This window comes from Mugil cephalus, chromosome 18 (genome assembly GCF_022458985.1).
Source record: "Mugil cephalus isolate CIBA_MC_2020 chromosome 18, CIBA_Mcephalus_1.1, whole genome shotgun sequence".
NCBI classification, from domain to species: Eukaryota; Metazoa; Chordata; class Actinopteri; order Mugiliformes; family Mugilidae; genus Mugil; species Mugil cephalus.
In genome coordinates this window covers 20690256-20711463 of record NC_061787.1, presented here as the reverse complement: position 1 = coordinate 20711463, position 21208 = coordinate 20690256, and the positions used below count along the sequence as shown (strand labels likewise).

The window sequence follows — 21208 nt, the reverse complement described above, 5'->3', positions numbered from 1 at the left end:
GTGAGACGAGCTCAGGCAGCTTGGCCTGTGCCAGCGTCTTAAATAAAAGTACTCACGTCATGGCCGCCTCCCTTCCAGTGATGAAGACCTCTGTGAGCATGGACTCCTCAGACCAGAAGAAAACCAGGCTGAAGCTGAAGAAGTTCCTGACACGCAGACCCACGTATCAGGCCGTCCGGGACAAAGGATACATCAAAGGTAGTCAGACATAACCCAGCTCCAGACCCTGAAGTGTGAGGGTTTCCTGCTTCATGGTAGCAAGAGCTAAAGCTAGAAGTAACGGCTGAATGTTTTTCCTCCTCACAGATCAGGTGTTCGGCTGCAGCCTGACCAGTCTGTGCCAGCGGGAGAACACGTCAGTGCCCAACTTTGTCAGAATGTGCATCGACCACGTGGAGAACACAGGTATCAGCCTGCTCTACTTTAATTATCCTAGGTGACAGGTTTTTACTTGAGGGAGGCTATTTCTAATCCTCTCTGTTTAATAATAATAATAATTCATTTGTCACACTTGTTTTGACCCTCGTTGCCTGTCATCATTTCAAATTAAAAGCCCTGTGGTGTGTTCAGAAACGATTCCTTTCTCAACAATCATTTAATTGTGAAGCACTTCCAGGCTCATCTCATGCAACAGCTGATGTATTCGAAGATGAGAAAGGACACACTTGCCATGAAATAAAAAGTGCTTTATAAACTAATCATTTTTAATAATTGTTGAGGTCATCTGTGATTTTAATCCTGTGTGAATCATTCCTGTCCATAATTTGTAATGTAAAAATAACACGCATATAACCGACCCTGTTTTTCCAAACACAGGTGTCGTGATAAATCTGATCCATTGAGAATCAGCTAATTCATGACTTTTCAAACCAATGCCTAAAAATAACGTTCTCTCTAAAACCACACACAAAACCAACACCTCTGCGCTCTGGTCTTTGATCTTTGGTTTGGATAGTATTTCTGCCTATTGAACCATAACTATGATACTTTTTGCATAATAACGACATCATTCAAACGTCCACATTAAGTCTGTGATGTCTTCAGGACGCACAGAAGGTAGAAGCTGATGTGAGGTGAAGAGTGTTTGATCAGGTTCTTTTAGATCAGCTCAGCGTGTCAGGAAGCACAAACACACTCTGCCGTGTCCACTCACTGCTTTTTGTCCCTCCACGTCTCCTCCTGCAGGTCTCAGCGTTGACGGCTTGTACAGAGTGAGCGGGAACCTGGCAGTGATCCAGAAGCTCCGCTTTGCTGTGAATCACGGTAGAATCTCTGTCTGAGCTCCACTCAGCCGTGCGGCATCTATATATATGTGATGTGACGGGTCACATGACTCACCTGTCCTCTCTCTGTCTCTCTGCGTTAGATGAGAAGGTGGATCTGAACGACAGCAAGTGGGAGGACATCCACGTCACCACCGGAGCCCTCAAGATGTTCTTCAGGGAGCTTCCAGAGCCGCTCTTCACATACGGATCCTTCAATGACTTCGTGAACGCCATCAGTGAGTAACCATGACTCTCACACTGTCACCTGGACAGACCTGGCACAATGAATGAGGAGTTTTTGCCCGAGGATGTCGTTAGATTTAGGCATCACCTCCTACGCCTCAGTTTTATGTGGCTTTTTATGTGGCTCATTCACACAGGATAAATAAACTGTGTTTTACTTAAATATACCAACATTAATTAATGCCTGGTCCCTGTACACTTTTTGACAGATTTAGTTACTTTTCAAATTCAACTGTAATGAACGTGTTACTGCCTCACTAAAATAATGCTGCCACACATGTCATCATCCTTGGTTTTGAGCTTGATTTTTTTTTTTTCTCTGACTGAGTCTGCATGTTACACAGCGACATCTCGACTTTGCATCCTAACTCAGGATCAATGCATCCAAACTTTGATTTATGATACATCCTGTATAATTCTTAAGTGAAAGCAGGAAACAAAAACAGATGATAGAGGTGAAGTTACAGGTAAAGTTATTCCTGTGTGAAGAAATGCCAAACTCTGCTTTTCATTTTCTTGCCTGATGCGTCCACAAGGTGGCGCCATGCTCACGTACATTCACTGACTCCTGTTTCTCTGCTGCAGAATCCTCCGACTACAAGCAGCGAGTGAATTCAATCAAAGACTTAATCAAGAAGTTGCCAAAACCGAACCACGACACAATGCAAGTCCTCTTCAAACACCTGCGGAGGTAAGAGGGAGACGTGGTGGTTAATCATCTTCATTTACTGAGCGATTTCTTCATGACATGAATGTGTGGTGGTATACTGACTGTCCATACTGCATATTCTAATCTATAGATAAGTATTACACTTAAAATACGTTCTAACTTAATATAATGGTCATATAATTGGGTTAATTTTCGCACTTGTTATAACTCTGGTTCAACTTGTGGTTAGATTCTGAGCTGTGTCCATAGCATCAAATGTTTAAATGCAACATGCTCAGATTTCTGTTGTTTAACCACAACTAGATTTTATTCATTTTTACTTAAAGCCATGAGGTCATATGGTATAACAAAAAAAAAGAAAAAGAAAAACGAGATAATAAGTTTTATATTTCTCAAACTCAGCTAAAAACTATATTCAGTCAAAAAGAAACCCAACACCAAACTCTTTATTTTCAAGGAGAAACATGGCAACCGACAGCACCCAACACACACACGCAACACACCTCATAACGACAGGCTGATTTTACACAAATAAAATCTCTTTCAATTATTATTTTGTGTCACATTATTGAATAATTTATCTGTGGGCTGTGTTCTAAGCAGGATAATGTATAGTGAGCGGGTGATTAGTGAAAAAGTAACTCCACATACATGAAGCTGCCTTATATAGAAATAGATGTGTAACTGGTCAGCTGCTGGTATGAGACGCCGATAAGAGAGAGTGTGATGACCCCGTAAAAGTAAACTCTGCTTTAACTCCTTTGACATCTTCTTGCTCTTTGATTTATTTGGTAGAAGCTTTACTGTTGGCACCACCTCTGAAAACCAGTTCATGTTTAACCTTCCGTCCACTGAGCTCTTTCCTGCCCCAGACACGAGCTCCGTCCTGCTCCTCGTTCAGGAGTTTGACTCTGGGCGTGTTTACCTTTTTCTCCCTCAGACCGATCAACACAAACTTCCAGCCCGCGTGCGCTCCCAGCCCACCGGAGCCAGCGGCAATATGTTCACAATGACATTTTCTGAGGTTTTCCAATTTGCATTTATATGGCGCCGTGTTTGCTGTAATTCAGCACCTATGAAGTGGTGTTTCTTGGGGAAATTTATAGCGTGACATTCAGTGTATGGAGGTCTACGTATATCAGCAGGCGGATTTAATCTTCCTCTTTTTTCCCCTCTCTCTCTCTTCCATGAATATGTTATTGTTTTGTGCATCTGCATGCGAGGATGTAGATTCTATTTAAAAAGGCTATTATGCTCTTGCCTGGAGCGCTGTGCAGCGCTGGAGCGCGTGTCGAGTGCCTTGCCTCTGCGCTCAATCTGCAGCAATAAAGACGCGCGCGTGTGTGTGTGTGTGTGTGTAGTCAGGGGTTTTGTTTGTCTAAAATGAACCTCTGGGGCTGCTCTCAAACCAAATGATTGTCAGAACAAAGCCGTTTATATGACATGTGATCTCTAAATCTCCTCTCCCGCCCCCTGCAGGGTTATAGACCACGGGGAGGCCAACCGAATGACGACCCAGAGCGTGGCCATCGTGTTCGGCCCTACGCTGCTGCGGCCTGAGACGGAGACGGGCAACATCGCGGTCCACATGGTTTACCAGAACCAGATCGTGGAGCACATACTGCTCGAGTACGAGAGCATTTTCGGTAGGTAGAGGTGCCCCCCACCCCTCCCCCTCCCTCTTACCCCCGCCTCGCACGGAGGAGGACGCTTTTCAGACATGGACTTCTCTCCATTTCCGCCATTTCTTTGACTGAACTGAACATTGCTGTGGACCAAGCAGTTCGGAGGAGGAAAAAAAAAACAGGTTTCATCCATTGACAGTTTACGAAGGCGTTGCACTTACTGACGTTTTGGAGATGAATTTAAAAAGAGTTGTACAATAAGACATCACCCGATTTTTTCAGTTGCCATTCCTGCTGCATGTAGCAGGCCGGACGATGGGACGTTTTTTTATTTTTATTTTTCTTTCCCAGAGTGGTGCCGTGTTGACGTGCGGACGTCCGTTTGATTTTGTGGATTTGAGCATTCAGGTGTTTTTACATACACTGGATCCCTGTGGCCAGTAAACGGAAAAAATGAAAAAGTGAAAGCGGAGCCGGGTCCTGGCGTCTCCCTTCTGGTGGGACCGCGGCCCGCGCCGCTGCTCCCGTGGCATTAAAGGCCGAGAACCTCCTCACCTCTCCCAATATGAACTGGATGCGTTTTCTGTGTCGTGGAGCCTCGTCTGTGATGTGTGAGCCCCTCTGTGCTTCTGGATCAGATGGAACAGAAGAAATAATAATAATAATCAGTGTTAACAGACTTTCTCTTGGCACTTGGATGAAGTGGAGTTACACATCGTGTCCTCGACTTTCCACAATCCCACTCAACCTTAGTGACTCCATAAACTACTTCACTCCCACTCCTGAGCCCGTATCCCCCCCCCCTTTCCAACCAGTGTTATTAGCCATTAACCCCATCGCACACGCGTGTCCCGTGACTTGAACCCTGCAGGACCAGCCCTCCGTCTGTTCGTGTGACCGAATTAACCTAAATGGAACAAAAGCTGAGCAGAAGCATCGTCGTCTCACCACTTTGTGCAAACTGTGTGTCGTGTAGTCTAACGTGCTTTTGGTAAAAGTTTCCGTTACACTCCTGGAGGAGCCCCCCCCCTCGTCGTCAGACGTCCTGGTGTGACTGGAAAACAAAGCGGATTTCCGACCCTTCTCCTTCCTCAACTCAGCTAAGGTTAAAGAGTATTCAGAGAAGGGAAGCGGTACTGAGAATAAATCAACTGTCGTTGTTGTGTGGGAGTGAATGGGTGCAAAGAAGAGCCTTTAAAAAAACATTTCAGAGCATTATATGTACAGAAACTAGCTGTTAAGACATGTCCTAGTTGACTGAGGTGTGTATGATTTGACGGTGAACTGGTGAAAGAGTTTTGATTTTGTACATTTGAATTAAAAACGAGAGAATACACAGACTGTGGGGTTAAAAAACAAAAAACTAAAAAAAAACACATGATCGACTGTTACTTTTGTCTGCAGGTGTATCTGGAGTGTTTGCGCATGGTCAGCTGCACATTTTGAATGTAATTTTCAGGCTAACTGCTGTTTGTGAAATTGCTATGTCTAATAATAAAAAAAAGGACAAAGTGAGCATTGGTGCGTCTTCATGAAATGAAATGCTTCCAGTTTAACCTTCAATCAGCTCTAAAGCTTCCCCTCTCCCTCGGCTTTAATTACATAATTGAATTAATCTACTCTACGCCGATATCCTGCTCATTGAATTGAGTGATTAAGCTCTCACGTCTCAATCAATTATATCTCTACCTGTTAATTATGAAATGAACCGCGGCGCATTTCTGGAGATTTCTCCAATGCAGCACAACCTCTGCCGCTCCGCTTCCATTAATCTGATTTGCCCGTTCTTTCGAGGGCGGTTCTGTCGCTGCTCCTCAGGTCAAACTCGGCTGCAGACCTGAAGGGTGTGGATTAATTGATGTCTAATTAGGTAATTGCCACAGTGCCACTTTTGATTAAGAAGCACGAGGCGGAGCGGGTGCTGAGCAGAGCTGGGAGCCACGACTGAGGTTGCATTTAGTTTCCTCTTCATTTTCCTGCAGGTCTGCTTCTATGGCGGCCACATCTACCCTTACAGGGTGGGAAATGGACAAAAGGTTAAGAATTATTATCATAACATAATAACCTAATGTTATTTAAGCTAAAGTCTTCATGGCCTTCCGAGTCTGAAAGATATTATCCATGCAAATTCAATGCGTCATAAAGATTATTTTTAGAGGAAACTTGAAAATGAAGTGGAACAAAAGTTGGTTTTCAAGTTATATTCACATTCTGTCTCCAGGGAGTGGGAGACGTTTGTCTCAGTGAGGGACAGGAGGTCAGTGGGTAAACTGCTCTCTGCCATGGACAGTCCACCCCGTCCACTACACCAAACATTAGAGGGGCAGAGGAGCTCGATCTCCAGCAGAATGATTCAACTCCGCTCCCGTAGTGAACGCTATAAAACTTCTCTTATTCCATATTCTGTCCATCTCATCTTTTTGTGTCCCCAGCAGGATGCAGCCTGACACAGACACACACACAAAAACACTTTAGAAACATCTAAAAAAAAAAAAAAAAAAAAAAAAAAAAAAAAATGGAGAACAGCACAAGATGTTGACCTGGCCTCACTAGATCCTAAACTGATCAAGTATCTGTGGGATGATCCACAGAGGCCCCTCCCCTTAACCCACAGCATCCAAAGACCCCCACTAACAACATTCTCTTGCCAGACACTACAGGACATCCTCAGAAGACCTATCTCCCTTCTCTGATGAGGCACAAGGGAGACCGACACAATATTAGGAAGGTGGTCGTAATGTTATGCCTGATCTGTTTGTTTTAGGTGTAATAATAAAGTCCAACCTATAACTCAGTGGGTGCCACATTACGTCTTTCACCATGATTATTTTCTTCAGTCTAAACTTTTCAATTATTTTCTGCAAAATAAAAAAATAAGAATCTCTTCCATAGCTTGTTGGAACTTGTTTAATAATTCACCACGTGTGTTCTCCTCCTTGGATTTCAACCGCTACTCTTCGTTCTGTAGTTTAACCCTTTCCTCTTCTCTTTGCCTGTGTGTTAATTTACAGCAACAGGTTCAGCTTCTACCTCAGCTCTGGCTCTGTTTTGACTGGACGGACCACCTTGGATTTAAAAAAAAAAAAAGCTGTCGGTAGGCAGCACTGAATCATGTGCCCTGCTGGAAACCACAGGCTGTTAAAACTGAGACGCAGCGAGGAGGGCCCCCAGTATTTCCAATTGAGAAAACAATTAGATCATTTCTATAATTCATGGGTGCGACCACAGTTCAGACCCAGGGAGGCTTTGAGTGTTTGAAGTGCTCCATATGCTCGCAGTGGTTTTTTTCAGGCCTGATCTGCTCGGCGCTGGCCTGGCCTGCTCCAGGGAGGCTGAGGTGTGGGCAGGTAATGTGAACAAGCCATTACGGAGCATAAAAGATTGATGGATCCTCTGTGCTTCCACTGGCTTCTTCTGCAGGTGGGCTGTCATTATAAGTGGCTGAACGAGAAACATGAGGGTCGGGAGGGTTTGCCGCTCTGTGGTAAAGACCACTGCACTTCAGCCACGGCTTTTCACGACCAGAAAATGTCTGACAGGCCAAGACGCTGTAAGTTCATGATTATTAAACCGAAACAGACCTTCTATTAACATCCTACTTGAGCAATCTGATTCCAAGTGACCAGCTTTTAGTCTCCACATGTCTCCAGCCGTCTTACACTTACCTAATAAATTACTCAAAAACATGAAGAACAGCTAACCAGGGGAGGACTGCTGCTCTACTAGTTCACATGCACGGCGCAGACAGAGGAGGGATGTTACTCAGTAGCACGACACTGACCCTCTGTTGTGGGTCTCTGGTGACAACTGGGCCTCTGTCCCTTTACAAGCTCACCAGAGCTGACGTGCTGTCCACTTTATAGTCAACAACTGCTGTATTTCCATGGTTCCACTGAGCAGAAACCTGCTTACTGCAGATTGTACAAGTCAATACGATCTGTATTTCTGGAAAGTTGATGAATTTTGAGAAAATCTGATCTTTGATTAGTTAGCACAGCGTTTAGTCCCTAGTAGAAGTTGAATAAAAACTAAACTTCCCTTGACTTCTCACAAATTATCTATGGCAGAAAGTTGGTCTGGAGTCATCCCCTTGCAGGCGCAGAGCTAGACCAGGGGTGGCCGGGGAGGGGGGCTTTATTGGGGGTCCATATTGTAATGAAGGGATATATATAAATGTAATGTGTGTGTGTGCGTGTGTTTCTATGTGACCCATATAAACATACACGTATATATGAAAATCTCTCAACTTCTACTACCATTTATCCTCACTAAACTGGAGCCTATCACAGCTGTCATCAGGCGAGAGGCGGGGTACACCCTGGACACGTCACCAGGCTATCGCAGGGACATAGACATATCTATTGATCAAACTATATATAAAAACTATACAGTCGAAGTAAATACAACAGCAATAAAATAACATCAGTACATCAGTACGCAAAACCATTTATTGTTAGGGGTGAATCAATGTTCAGAATTAGGCTTATTCTCAAAGTCTCCATGTGTTCCAGTGTGTGGTGACACTTTTCAGTATCTGAACTTGGAGAGAAATTTGCTGCCTCTGATCTGTTGGTGTTAGACTGGACTCTTGTGTCTGACCCCACTGACTTCCCTGACTGGCTTCAGGCTGGAAGCCGCCAGGGCTGCTGATATCGGGGCTGGGGTTCATCTGGACTTGATCCGCATTGTGCTTCTGTAAAAAAAAAAAAAAAAAAAAAAAAATCAATCAATCAATTCGACATTTGAGTGGAACTGAAGGAATTACGCATAACATAACATTATTTTGAGTAATGTTTTCTTTCATGGCTCATTTTTATACACTAAAGTGTGGCAATATCTCGCGGTTGTACGTGAATTCCTTCCCTACTGCGACACCTCGTCTTCAGCTTCCTGCCGGAGCCAGTGTATCCGCTCCGTCCTCCGCCAAAATACAGCATAGCCGTCCCACAACTGAAGCGCAGCCAGTGTATTATCAGGGTAAGGCAACGCACAGTTACCTGGTGTCAATCACCTGGGGTGGCATCTGATGTATCCAGTCAGGTTTCAGACGTGGCCCTGGCTACCATGGCCACCCCTCTAGCTCCACCACTGCTGTCTTTGGGAACTGACTCTGCTCCTGCAACGATCTGCCAGGTCAGTTCAATGGTTCACATGGTTTTTACATGGTGATCGACTTTTAAATAAAAGGGCTCTGATTGGTTAAAACACACCTGGTATTCAGGGGCTTACCTCTTTCAGTCTGTCTTTATATGAAGACTGAGTTGGGGACAGGAGTCTCAGAGGTATCTCAAAGCCTTTGACTCGTGCATTGCTTTGTAGTGTGAAAGCTCTAAACCTTTAGCTAACACATGGAAGCCTTCACCCTCCTTGTACTCCTCTTTCCGCGTGATCAGAGACTGCATTAAACAACACTTACAAGCGCAACATCATGCGCGAGAAGAAGAAGAAGGACCACTTCCTGTCGGAGGAACGGCTCATTTGCCACTTGCGCTTTGACTCAGAGCCGTCCCCTTTTTTTTCCAAATGTGCTGTCATGGCTGCAGCTCGTGGCTGTGTTCTTGCATGCACGCCGATGCTAAGTAAGCGTGTAAGTATTTCAAATGTCAGCCCGGCTCGTCGCCGTTATTAATGAGCTTCAGGCGGCGGGAGTGGATCATTTTCCATGGAAATTCAATGCATTTTAAATAGCAGTGGATCAACATTCCAGGCCAGGATTTACATAAGGTAATTGCAGGATGCTGAAAGCACCTTCTAGCTAGCGATGGATTTCTTTTTCCCCTCCCCTCCCCTCCTTACCTTCAGTAATACAATCAAATCCATTAAGTAGGCAATAAATACAAGGCAAGACTGTATCAGCGCTGCGTGACAGATAATAGCCTCTCTGCAGAATATCTATTTATTTACCCTTGGACAGTTACAGCTGCTGCTGCACCTCTAGAGTCTGAGCCAGCCTCCTTTCCCTCTCCTCCTCCTTCTTCTCCTTCTTGGGTACGGCCTGACAGCATCTCCTGCAGCAGTATTTTTCTCCCGCTGTCAGGCAGCATCGAAGGAAAAGGGGAGCTTGAGGATTGGGCCGAGGCCCCGTGTCTCATCTCTCAGAGGTCTACCTGCAGCAGCCGCTACGAGGGCCTGGGGAAATTAACTGCAGGTAGAGAGTGAGGAGGCAAAGACAATAGTGGCACGGCGGATGGATGCGGAGGTGGAGCGGCGCTTAAATCAACCGTCTCTGCTCTTTGTCAACTAGTGGTTAAAACGTCTTCCTCCGGGGGCTCCAGTGCTATCATCAGAGACGCCTCCGACTCCTCGGTGAAGAGGAGGAACTCGGGCCTGAGGTGGTTGTTAGCCTCCGTAGGTCTGTGACTCAGCCTCCTCACAAGCTCATTAGAGAAATGGGCTGACTACCCCCTCCCTGAGTTTGGAGGGGCTGAGGTGATCTTCCAACCTGGATGGAGATGTGAGATGAGTATTTATAGTGCGACAAAGAAAGAACTAGGTGCTCTGATTAATCTGGATGATGAAGGGGGGCAGGGGGGCTCTGTTTTTATTTTTTTCCCTCCCCTTGTCGGTCTCATTAACACTGTTGGCTCTGGAATCTGTTAGCTAACAGCACATGTACTCCCCCACGTACGGAGCCGTCCTCCACCGAGGCTGTAATTAGGACATTTCATCCGCAGCGTTTTCAGCACAGCTGTCTGATTGGCAAAAAAAAAAGGCTCCGCGTAATTACATAGGCCCTGAGCCCCCCCCACCCCAAACAAATCACAAACAAGAATTCAATTAAAGGATCAACAGCCTGACACGTGGCGGACGTCTACATTTGATCGTTTCCTTTTCTCCCCCGTCTCAGCCTTTGAAATCTCGTCGAAGTTTTCTTCCTCTGCTCAGGTAGACCTTTCGGTGGTGGGGGGGGGGGGGACCACTTTGCCAGCTCTCTCATATAAGCTCATTGGATTTGCTCCCGTGCCAACGTCTTACTTAATTAGCCTGCACATTTTTTACGGGCATAAATCGCTTTTACATCACTGCCAACGGAGCGCACCCGCAAAGTGGGTCGATCATATATTACGTTGATCCTCCTCTGGCGCAGTTAGAGCCATACATTACATTTGAATTTGTCGAAGAGCTGAGGGGCCCCGGGCGTAATTCTTCTTTGTTGTGCTGTCAGCGCTAATCTCTCCCCAGGGGTCTCGGCATCAGCTTGCTCTTTTCTTCCTCGTCGCTGCCCCCAGATCGGATGAGTAAAGGGGGGCGCGGGGCTTGAGCCGAGCCAGGAGGGCACCCACACATCCCCTCCTGCCTCCCACCTTCCCCTCGCTTCCTTCGTCAGGCCTCAACTCGGAGCATTTGCGATGGCGGTGACACATTTTGTTTTTCTAAAATCTGCCCTCGCCCTCAGATACTTGCTTTCATAACCTCTTCGCTCACTCACCGTCCTCCTCTGTCCACGCTCGACTACAAGTTCACATATATGCGCTCACAATAGCCAAGAAAGATCTTTTCAGCTGTTTGTTTTGGTTTTATCTCACCGACACTATGTTATGGTTCAGTCTCAGAAACTTTTTGAGATGAATTTATCCTTTTTTTTTGGTCCTCTTCACCAAATAAATCTCTAAATATCCAAATATCTGTTACCACTCCTGCAGCATGATCATTTAATAACATAATGGTCCGTCAGCATTTAGCAGCTCAAGAATTAAATAGAGATAAAATAGATTTAATGTTAGGTTTGCATGTTCACTTAAAATGTGTTGGAGTGTGTCTCTAGATGGACACTGTAGCCCCTTAGTCTATGGGATGCTGAGTTTGGGGGACGTACTTAAGTCCATGTGAAGATTTTGTGTCCCAGATCCAGTCTGCTGCGTGCTTCGGCTTTAAGGTATTGTACTCTATGAAATATAAGCTTCACAGCTGACAAACAGAAAACTACAGTTATTAATTAATAACTGTAATAACAGAACTCTAAATCCTGACACTGTGAAATGAAATCTTTATCTCTTAATACATCTTTTAAATTTAAATGTTTTTATTTAATATTTAATATCCAAACATTAAAAACCTTGTAATTTTAAACAGGATTTATTTAGTTTTTTTTTTTTTTTTTAAATCTTTGTAGCATAATAACTGTTAAAGTGCACTTTTCTTGTGTTATTATTCTCGATGGACTGGATTTTTACAGGTCATCTTTTTCAGAGCAGATCATCTATTTAACAGACTCCTCTCTGGCAGGAGGCTGCGATCCATCGAGTGCAGAACCACTCACATGACGAACACTTTTTATCCGTCTGCAGTGCTCCTGTTGATCAGCGCCAGGGCCCCCCATGAACACAGGAAAGCCAGCACCGTCCCACTGTAAACGTTCCTTTTGCTGCATTGTACGGTGAAATATTTTTTGTATATGTTTTTAATTTATCCCATATATATTTGTTACATTTTTTATGCAGTAAAAACCAAGGCTAATTCATTGTATGTCCAAATATACTTGGCAACGAAGTCTTCACTGATTCTGATTCTGATCTGGCGATGAGGGCAGAGCCTCTCCTGGAGCCACACCTTCTGCTCTTGTCCCGAAGTACAGTACATTAAGTACATTACCTAACTTAAAGCAGACGCTCTTATCCTTCACTTCTGACTAGACGCTGAGTTGTTGAGTTGAGTTTTTATGGGAATCTTCAAAAGCTCCATCTATCTCTGGATCAAAGATGTTATGACCTACCTGAAGATAGAAAAGATCAGACACATAAAGCTTTTTATAAATGACTGTAGCTCAAACCTGTCTGCTAACTAACAAGGTTTAATATTTGAAGGGTAGTTTCTTTAATTTACACATTATTTATTTAATAATGTGGAGGGTCATAATATTCTGGCTGACTAGTGTATACTGTAGACTTCTTTTCAGAATCGATGGACAGTAGGCAACATTTATGTCTCATGATATGATATAAATACACCAAATAACAGAACAGTCGATCCAGAGGACAGTAGGAAGGTGACATAGTTCCTTTGTTCTACTTGGGTTGTCGTGTTTATAACTCCCTTCAATAAAATCAGTATTGAGTTTGGTGGTGACCGTTTATTTCCCCCTTTAGTGTCAGTCTCCATTGGACTGAATCTTTTCTCTCGTCTGATGTGGAACGCTTTCTCCCTGCAGTGTCTCTCCTCTGCCACTAGGGTGTAGTGAAGAACATGGATTGAAGGGAGCCTCGGCTCCGGCGACCCAGATGCATACCTGCTCCAGGCTGCGCTGTTTATTCTCCTTGGATTAACTTCCCCAAACGTCCACCCTCCCTCCCTCTCTCCCTCCCTTCTCCTCTCCCACCTCCACACAGGGAAGGAAAAACAACTAGAGACACTTGGCTCTTCAGCACATGGCAAATCTGCTCTGACTGAGCTTGTAAACACACACACACACACACACACTGACAAAATCAAGCTTTTGCCACCGTTCCTCCCCGGTCCCCTCTGCATTAGCATGGAAGTCATCCATATTGATACTAGGTGATTCATGTGCTGCCAGCCTCTTTGTTTTATCTTTCTTGCCTCCTCGCCCCCTTTTACCCAGGCGAGGCATTCTGGGGATCAGGGAGTGGGGTGGGGGTGGGGGTGAGGGGATGATTAAGGCAAAGGAGAGATGGAGGAGTGGTTGACCGAGGACTCCGGGGTGGTGATGAGGGGGGGTGGGAGCAGGTTTGCAGCCTCCATCCTCCCCCTCCTGCCCCCCGGTCCCCCCGGTGATGAGGTGGAGCCTAATTGATTTGTCAATGTGGAGCCATCTGGCACAGAAAGATGGGGCTCCAACCTGTTCTCCTTCCCGAGGTGGGAGGGGGGAGGTGGGCAGGTTGGATTACACACACATGACACATGCACTCCGTGGGATTTTATGATATCTTTGTCTTTTCCTTTTATTTATTTATTTATTTATGTATTTGCACTCACATCCGAGGACAAAGTGCTGAAGTGGCCGGTGTCCCCACACCTCCCCGCCCCGCTGCCAGCTCACACCTAGTGAATGATGACCGTGACAGAAGGCACAGCCGAGCGTGGAGGGGCCGGAGCGCCAGGCCAAAGAGGAAACACAAACATCTCTTAGCCATCACACACATGTGGTGGTGGTGGGGGGGATGGGGGGACGGGGGGACAGGGTGGGGCCCAAAGGGGATCAAAAGGTCACAGGTCCTGTTGGACGCTGGCACAGAATCAAGGCTTCTAGTGTCTTAATGAAAAGAGCTTGAGGAAATGGGGACAGACAGAGACAGAAGGAGAGAATGGACGCTGCCAGCGCTGATTAGTGTCCCTCCTCATCATCTCGTTTTATCCCCCAGATCCCCCCCCCTCCTGTTCCTTCCCTCCATGTCTACCGCCTGTTTCCAGCCAGCCTCACTCCTAGTGTCATTTCAGAGGTTACGATGAGAAGTGATACTTTGAGTGATGACGTTAGCCACAGTCAGTGTTGGCAGGTTTAGAAGACAAAACTCTCTCCACGCTGATGGAACTCGCGGAACCGTCCTAATTCTCTTCACGTTGAAAGAGCAGAGGTGAGACGAGCCGCTGGCATCCCCGGGGCGAGGTGACGATGTCTCCAACTGAGATTGGTACATTTGGAAATGCGCAGATTATTTCTAAAATAAACACTTTCAAGTTGCCCAAGATGGAGGGGAAGGTGGGGGGGAGAAACTGCTTTAAAAAAAAATAAAAATAAAAAAAAATACAGACTGACACGTGAATACGCAACAAGACACTGAAATCTTAGCAACAGGTCAGCCGGAAAACAGTGTTCACCAATAAACATGCGCTGATGGTTAATATCTATGGAATCAGCCGCTCTAATGACTGTCTGCAATCTAAAGTCTGTCACGTGATGATCAAGACACACTGAGTAATCATCTACCTTTTATGAGCTCTTTTCATTTATTTTAGTTTTTGTTTTTTGGTTGTGGTGTCCCATAACTTCACTGCTCTGGTTTCCTTTAACCGCTCTCAGTCACAAAACTCAAACATTGCGCACGTGTTGCCACAAATATCTGGCAAATATGGACTAATTGATGGCGGCAGCCATCCCCAGCAGGAAGCAACCTCACACACACACACACACACACAACAGTGATTTAGGAACAACTCAACCCATAGGACCCAGAGGCCCCCACTAACAACATTCAGGACACCCACAGAACCCATGTCCATTCTCTGATGAGTCACAACTTTTTTGGTTTCACAGGGAAGACCTACACAATATCAGGAAGGTGGTCATAATGTTGATTACACTGATGTGTCATAAGTTAGGACTATACTGTGTTTAGATAAAGATAAGAAATCTTTAAACACAATCCATTCAATGATGATTCCCTTTCCTGTTCTTTTTTTATTCTAGGCTCCTGTATTCAGGTGGAATCACATGATATCGTCACAGACGAGCCCCCCCCTCCTCACCTCCCAACCGTAGTTTTCCTGTAATTAGCAAACAGGAACTCCCTCTCGTTATTTCTGCTTTTAGGCCGTGGTGTAAAAAGCTGCAGAGCCTGTGGAAGCCGCCTTAGACACAACAGCCGCTCGGCGTCGGCCGTTAGCAGAGGGGAGGAAGAGCAAAACTGTTGATAAGAGCTGGATTCAAAACAACAGGTGCTGTCCAAGCCTCTCAGCCTGTTGGCTGGAGGAGGAGAAACAGGACAGGCACATAGCTGAGAGTGGAAAAAAAGGGTTTGTGTTGAGGGGGAGAGGAGTGGATGGAAAGAGTGCGAGGGAGTGACGTGAGCGAGGTGAAAGGAGCGCAGGTACCGGAGAGAAAACGAGTCGCCGCGAATGGCCGCGGTTGCCAAAACATCCATCCTCTTAAACTCGGGCTTGAACTCCCAGGAAACGCGCGAAAAACACCCCGACATCCCCCCGGGGAGTCGGAGGGAGAGGCCGAGGGCAAAGGTCGCTTCTGCTGAGGCGCACACACCTGAGGAGGGGGAGGTAAACGGGGAGGTGCGGGCCGAGCGCGGCGGGGCGGTGATAGAAAACACATTCCTGACCAGAGCAAGAGATGAGGAGGAAGTGGAGTAGACAAGAGAGAAAACCTCAGCGGTGTCGAGGTGACCTGAGCGTGAGAGGGCGGAGGGTTGGTTTATCTGAGCTGTCGGCCGCTGAGTGACTTACAGCCCCGTACCACATCTGGAGGTTTGCTGCGAGACGTTTCCTCCTGCTGGTCAACAGAGACAGAGCTGTAGAGGTGGTTTTACGTTTCCACAGATCATTTAGAAGAATGGCTAGTTAGTAAATACAGAATGAGCGAAGATGAACACATTTCAGATGAACACATGGAACAGCTGTGGAGATACACCCATCAGCCACAACATTAAAACCACTGACGGGAGAAGTAAATAACATTGATCATCTTGTGACAATTCAATGTTCGGCCGGGAAACTTTTGGACCTGGTATTCATTCATGTGGATGTTACTTAGACATGTAGCATCCACCTAGACCAGACCAGACACCCCCACCCCATAGTAATGACACTCCTTGATGGCAGCAGGATGCAGCCTGACACACACACACATGCATATACAAAAACGCTTTAGAAACAACTTAAAAAAATAATAAAAAGAATTAGGTGTGGGCCGATTAATAACGGACCAACAGCACTTTTGTAACTGCGTCCCCACTGAGAGGAGAGCCACCTCTGGAGACTGTGGTCAGAATAGGTCAGAATTTCCAGACTTTTATTAAACAGGTAAGGGCCCCGCCGTCTTCTCCTCTGAGGTGAACCTGGAAAAAGAACCAAAAAGAGAAAAAAAAACATCAGAGGGAAACATCTGTCGAACTTGCCCGCGCGTGCCGCCGGAGCTTCATCAGAGGGGACCGTCGTCCTTGAAGCAGAAAGGTGAACATTTAAGACGGCGTAAAGAGATGTCACGCCTTTATTTTATTTCATTTATTTATTTATTTTATTTTATGGGCTTATCCGCTGACCTCCGGCAGCCAATCAGCCGGCAGCTTTTGGGGACGACACTTGAAGGTCCGGGCTCCTCTGAGGACGGCGGGACAATGGGATTATTACACACACACACACACACACACACACACACACACACTTAACCAGCGGAGACTCTGGAGAGAGAGGAGGAGAAATGGATATTTGTGTGTAGTGTGTGTGTGTGTGATCATGCATGCTTTCCTGTGTGTGTGTGGGAGGACCAAAGCATACAAGAGTGGGTAGATGGGTGGAGGTGTGTTATGTACGTGTGTAGCATAATTGTATGTGTGTGTGTGTGTGTGTGTGTGTGTGTGTAGACAGGTGGGTGGTAGCTTTTCAAAGAGCAGACCATTTAATTGAATTCTGTGCAGCTCCTTGTTATTCTAGTCATGACTGAGAGCTGCTCCATGTTGTCCCAGCAGTGTGGGAGGGCCGGCCATACCTGCAAACACTGGCTGGTTTGGCACAAAATGTGTGTGTGTGTGTGTGTGTGTGTGTGTGTGTGTGTGAGAGAGAGAGAGAGAGAGAGAGAGAGAGAGAGAGAGAGAGAAGAGGCAAAGGGTTGTGAGGTGATTGCGGTTGCGCTGGTGTTTTTCTAGCGCAACTCGAGTCCCGATGTGGTAACGAGGAGGGGAAGTGGTGAAAGTCAGCTCTGAACCTCACCCTGAAAAGAAAGCATGAAACTGAGAGAGAGAGAGAGAGAGAGAGAGAGAGAGAGAAAATTTGAGATTTGAGCTTTTAACTCATTGTCCTTATTACAGAGCAGCCGTGCAAGAGAGGACAGACTCCGTTCAGTACAGCGTGACGCTTAATGAAACCAACAAGAGTCTCTCAGAGCAATTACAAGCTTAAACGACGAGGCATAAATTTCATTTCTGCAAAGATTTCACTAGGGCTTATCTTTGAGGAACACTGTAATAGGATTCAGCTGGAAGGCAGCACGAGGAGGAGGAGGAGGAGGAGGAGAAACATATATCTATATAAGTGTGTGTGATTGGTAAAAGGTTGACCAGGATTCGGGGTAATGACTCTCTTGGCCTAAAACAAGGACACGGATAAACCTTAGTGGATCCCGACACGGTTAACGATTGGTTTCATATTACCGCCGCTCAAGGGTAATTCTCCCGGGAGATGTTTGAGGTACGAGCTAAATACAGAACAATCCAATCAGACCCCCCCACCCCACCCCACCCCGCCCCGCCCCGCCGCCCCAGAAACACACACACCACCACCAGTCAAAAGATTGGACACACCTTCTCATTCAATCCAGTGAGAAGGTGTGTCCAAACTTTTGACTGGTGGTGTACTTACACACACACACACACACACATAACAACATTCTCGCTAACCCCCTTTAATGGTGACCCCACAGCTCTTTGACCTCTGCAGATGTGAACACACCGAGAGGGAACACACACCTGCTGTAAGGCCAGCCTCTTACTTACGTCCTGGGGGCTTTCGTCTGGGCTACACAACGTTTTGGGGGGACGAAGGGATGCGCCGTCTCCGCGTTACGTCCTTTCAAACACAGGAAGTTTATTGTGTGCCTGTCTTTTCTAAAGTCGCAGGAAATAGGGTCAGTATTCAGACATAACATTATGACCACCTTCCTAATATTGTGGAGGTCTCTCTTGTTCCTCCAAAACAGCTGTGACTCATCAGAGAACGTGTGTCCTGTTGTGTGTGGAACTAGAATGTTATTAGCGGGGGTCTTTAGGTCCTATGGGTTGAGGGGAGGGGCCTCTGTGGATCATCCCACAGATACTTGATCAGCTTCCAGTGAAGTGGAGGATAGGGTTAAGCTGTTGTTAATGTTTAGTTTTTTTTTTTTTTAGTTTTTCCTGAAGTGTGTTGTGGTGCATTATTGCCATGTCATCTCTAGAAACAGCATCTCTTTAAACGAGTGCCTGCGGTCTCCTGGGAGCCTTTCTAAGTGTTCCGGTGGCCTGGTTGAAGACGACAGTGGCTCCGCGGCCCGTGACCCCGGGACGCCTCCAGATCTGTGAGCTTCTTTTATTCGGACAGTCCGGACATCTTCGTGCTTCAGGATGCTGCCTCGCAGTATTTGCGTAGCGATAGCCGCCCTGTCAGCCGGGGCCGCTCGCTAAATGACAGCAAAAGTGAAGCAGTGTTGGGATTGTGACTTGAATGTGTAATAGTTTGTCTGACACTCTCCTGGACGGCAGAGGCCGTAAATCTCCGCAGGATGTGTCTCACCGTTATGAACCGGAGCTTGATAAACAGATTTTCACTTATGTCTGAGCGTCTGCTGACCGGCGCGTTACAATCCAGCTCTGAAACAGCAATTTGTCACGTGAAGTGCTGTATTAACCTGCCCCCTTCTACACACACTACACACTACACAACGTGTCTGTGTATGTTCTGCTATTTAGTGGCTGAGTAAATGAACATGATATTTAAGTGACTGCTATTTCCTGAACGGCGGGGTTTTCTTTCCTCCTCCTCCTCCTCCTCCTCCACCTCCTCCTTCTCCTCCTCCTCGTCCCCCCCTGGCTTTTCTCTAAATTTCCCCAGGGAGCCTCAGCCCCCCCTGGGTTTGGCTCCGTGTCAGCGTCCCGGCAGCCATGATACTTCATCAGGCTTTTGCGCCGTTATTGGCAAGAGCACTCCGTATCCTCTTAGCAGTTATAGCTTTTCAATTTTCCTTTGAAATGCTGAGGCCAGCAGAACATGTTGCAATATCTTGGCTTCGGGTCCTGGATCGGGCTGAGAGCCTGTAAAACGGCTCTGCATCCTGAACGTGGAGCCGCGGGGCTGAAACAGCGCTTGACCTTTGTGGAGTTTGAGGTAGGAGCCTCGGCGCTGCTGTAACCGCCGTTAAAGACATTTATAATAGCTGCAATTACAAGATCCTGTTGGACGGTGTGGACTGTCCTATAAAGCATTATTCCACTGACAAACCCTCCCTCCCTCCCCCATCCGCAAATATCCCCCGGGGAGACATTTAACAGGATGGCAGAGTGAAACCTCTGAAGGATTATTCCATCTTTCTCTTTCCCTGACTCTCACAAACACTAGTAGTTTCACTCTTGCAATCCCTACGTCCTCAGACAACCCTCCCCTCCTTCACCATCATCACCTGCCCTCCCTCCAGACGAAGGGAGTCAGGAGAAACTTCTTCTTAAGACAGAAACCGTCCCACCGTCTTGGCCAGAGCCAGACTTTGTTTCTGGGAAGACGAAAGAAGAAAACGACCAGGCAGAGAACTATCAAATATGTTCAGCAGCTATTGTATCATTTTTCAGCTCCTCCACCGACTATGGATTTTTTGGTCCATTCCATTACTAATTCATGGAGGTGGAGGGGCTGGGGTCGACCCTCCTGGAAACCCAATCTGGATCAATAGGGTTGACCTTGGGGCTGGGCTGCTACCAGACGGACCGGACTGATCAGTGAGGGGTTGTACAGTATATTTATTTCATATAATTTAGTTTAAACGCTCAACAATGAAACACTATAACTTTTTAGGTCGCGTTCTGCTCGAAAAGCAGGAGATACAGTCAGCGGCTGTTTAACTTAAAGGTATTGGGGCAACCCGGACGGGCTTGTTAGAAGTGGCCTCAAATGAACGTTGAATATTTATAGTTTCTGCTGAAATCTCATTTTACTCAGACTGTCCAAGTCAGTGCAAGGCCAGCTACTACACCTCCAGACAGAGAACACTTCACAAGTACCGACAAAGTCAGTTGGAAATTTAAACATATTAATATTGGCGTAAGGTTTACTTTACATTTATCTAATTGTGTTTTTATCAGCAGAAATGAACCAGCCAAAGTTGTATATATATATCTACTGAAGCCTTTATGTGAGCGACATTACATGAAAAATGTCAAAAGGACTTTTTGAATCCAAAGAACAAGACTGAAACCAGGGCAGCTGGATCAGTTGGAGTTGTTATACCATGTTTGGGGAGTTGGGTGCCTGATCAGCTTCTGATTTAAAAGAATCAATGGGGAATTATACGTGGAACACATGGCTCACTTAGCAGACGGGTTTAGGCTTTCTAGAGGAATCCCTTCACTGTTTTAGCCCAGCAGTAAGATTACATAGGTTACGTTGTGGTTCCTGTATCTTATTCTGAAGCAAGAGTGATTCCTGTAGGTTTCCTCAATGTCCCCTCATACTCCAGAATTAGTCAAAAGGTGCTTGTCCCAAAGTTCTTTTTCCCATTATCCTACGGATACTTGATCCGTTTGGGATCTAGTGAATTTGGAGGCCGGGGGGGTTGGGGTGGGGGTGTCTGGTCTGGTCTAGTCTAGGTGGGTGCTACATGTCTAAGTAACATCCACATGAATGAATGCCAGGTCCAGAAGTTTCCCAACAGAACACTGAATTGTCACAAGATGTATTTCTCCTGTCAGTAGTCATAATGTTGCGGCTGATTGTGTATTTACTTGAGTGTAGATTCAATAAGAACATCCTGACGAAAGAAG

General features: G+C 46.1%; 1 protein-coding gene across 10 annotated transcripts in view; it reads left to right on the top strand.

The window, feature by feature from the left end:
* arhgap12b (Rho GTPase activating protein 12b) overlaps positions 1–5318 on the top strand; it is a 53006-nt gene extending 47688 nt beyond the window's left edge. For all 10 annotated transcript variants that reach the window (XM_047568229.1, XM_047568226.1, XM_047568227.1 and 7 more), the window contains 6 exons: positions 79–198; positions 307–405; positions 1186–1263; positions 1367–1501; positions 2094–2199; positions 3658–5318. In XM_047568229.1, coding sequence (XP_047424185.1) covers positions 79–198; positions 307–405; positions 1186–1263; positions 1367–1501; positions 2094–2199; positions 3658–3832 — 713 coding nt within the window. In that variant the 3' untranslated portion in view covers positions 3833–5318. The remainder of the gene's footprint in view (positions 1–78; positions 199–306; positions 406–1185; positions 1264–1366; positions 1502–2093; positions 2200–3657) is intronic.
* The last annotated feature ends 15890 nt before the right edge of the window (positions 5319–21208 follow it).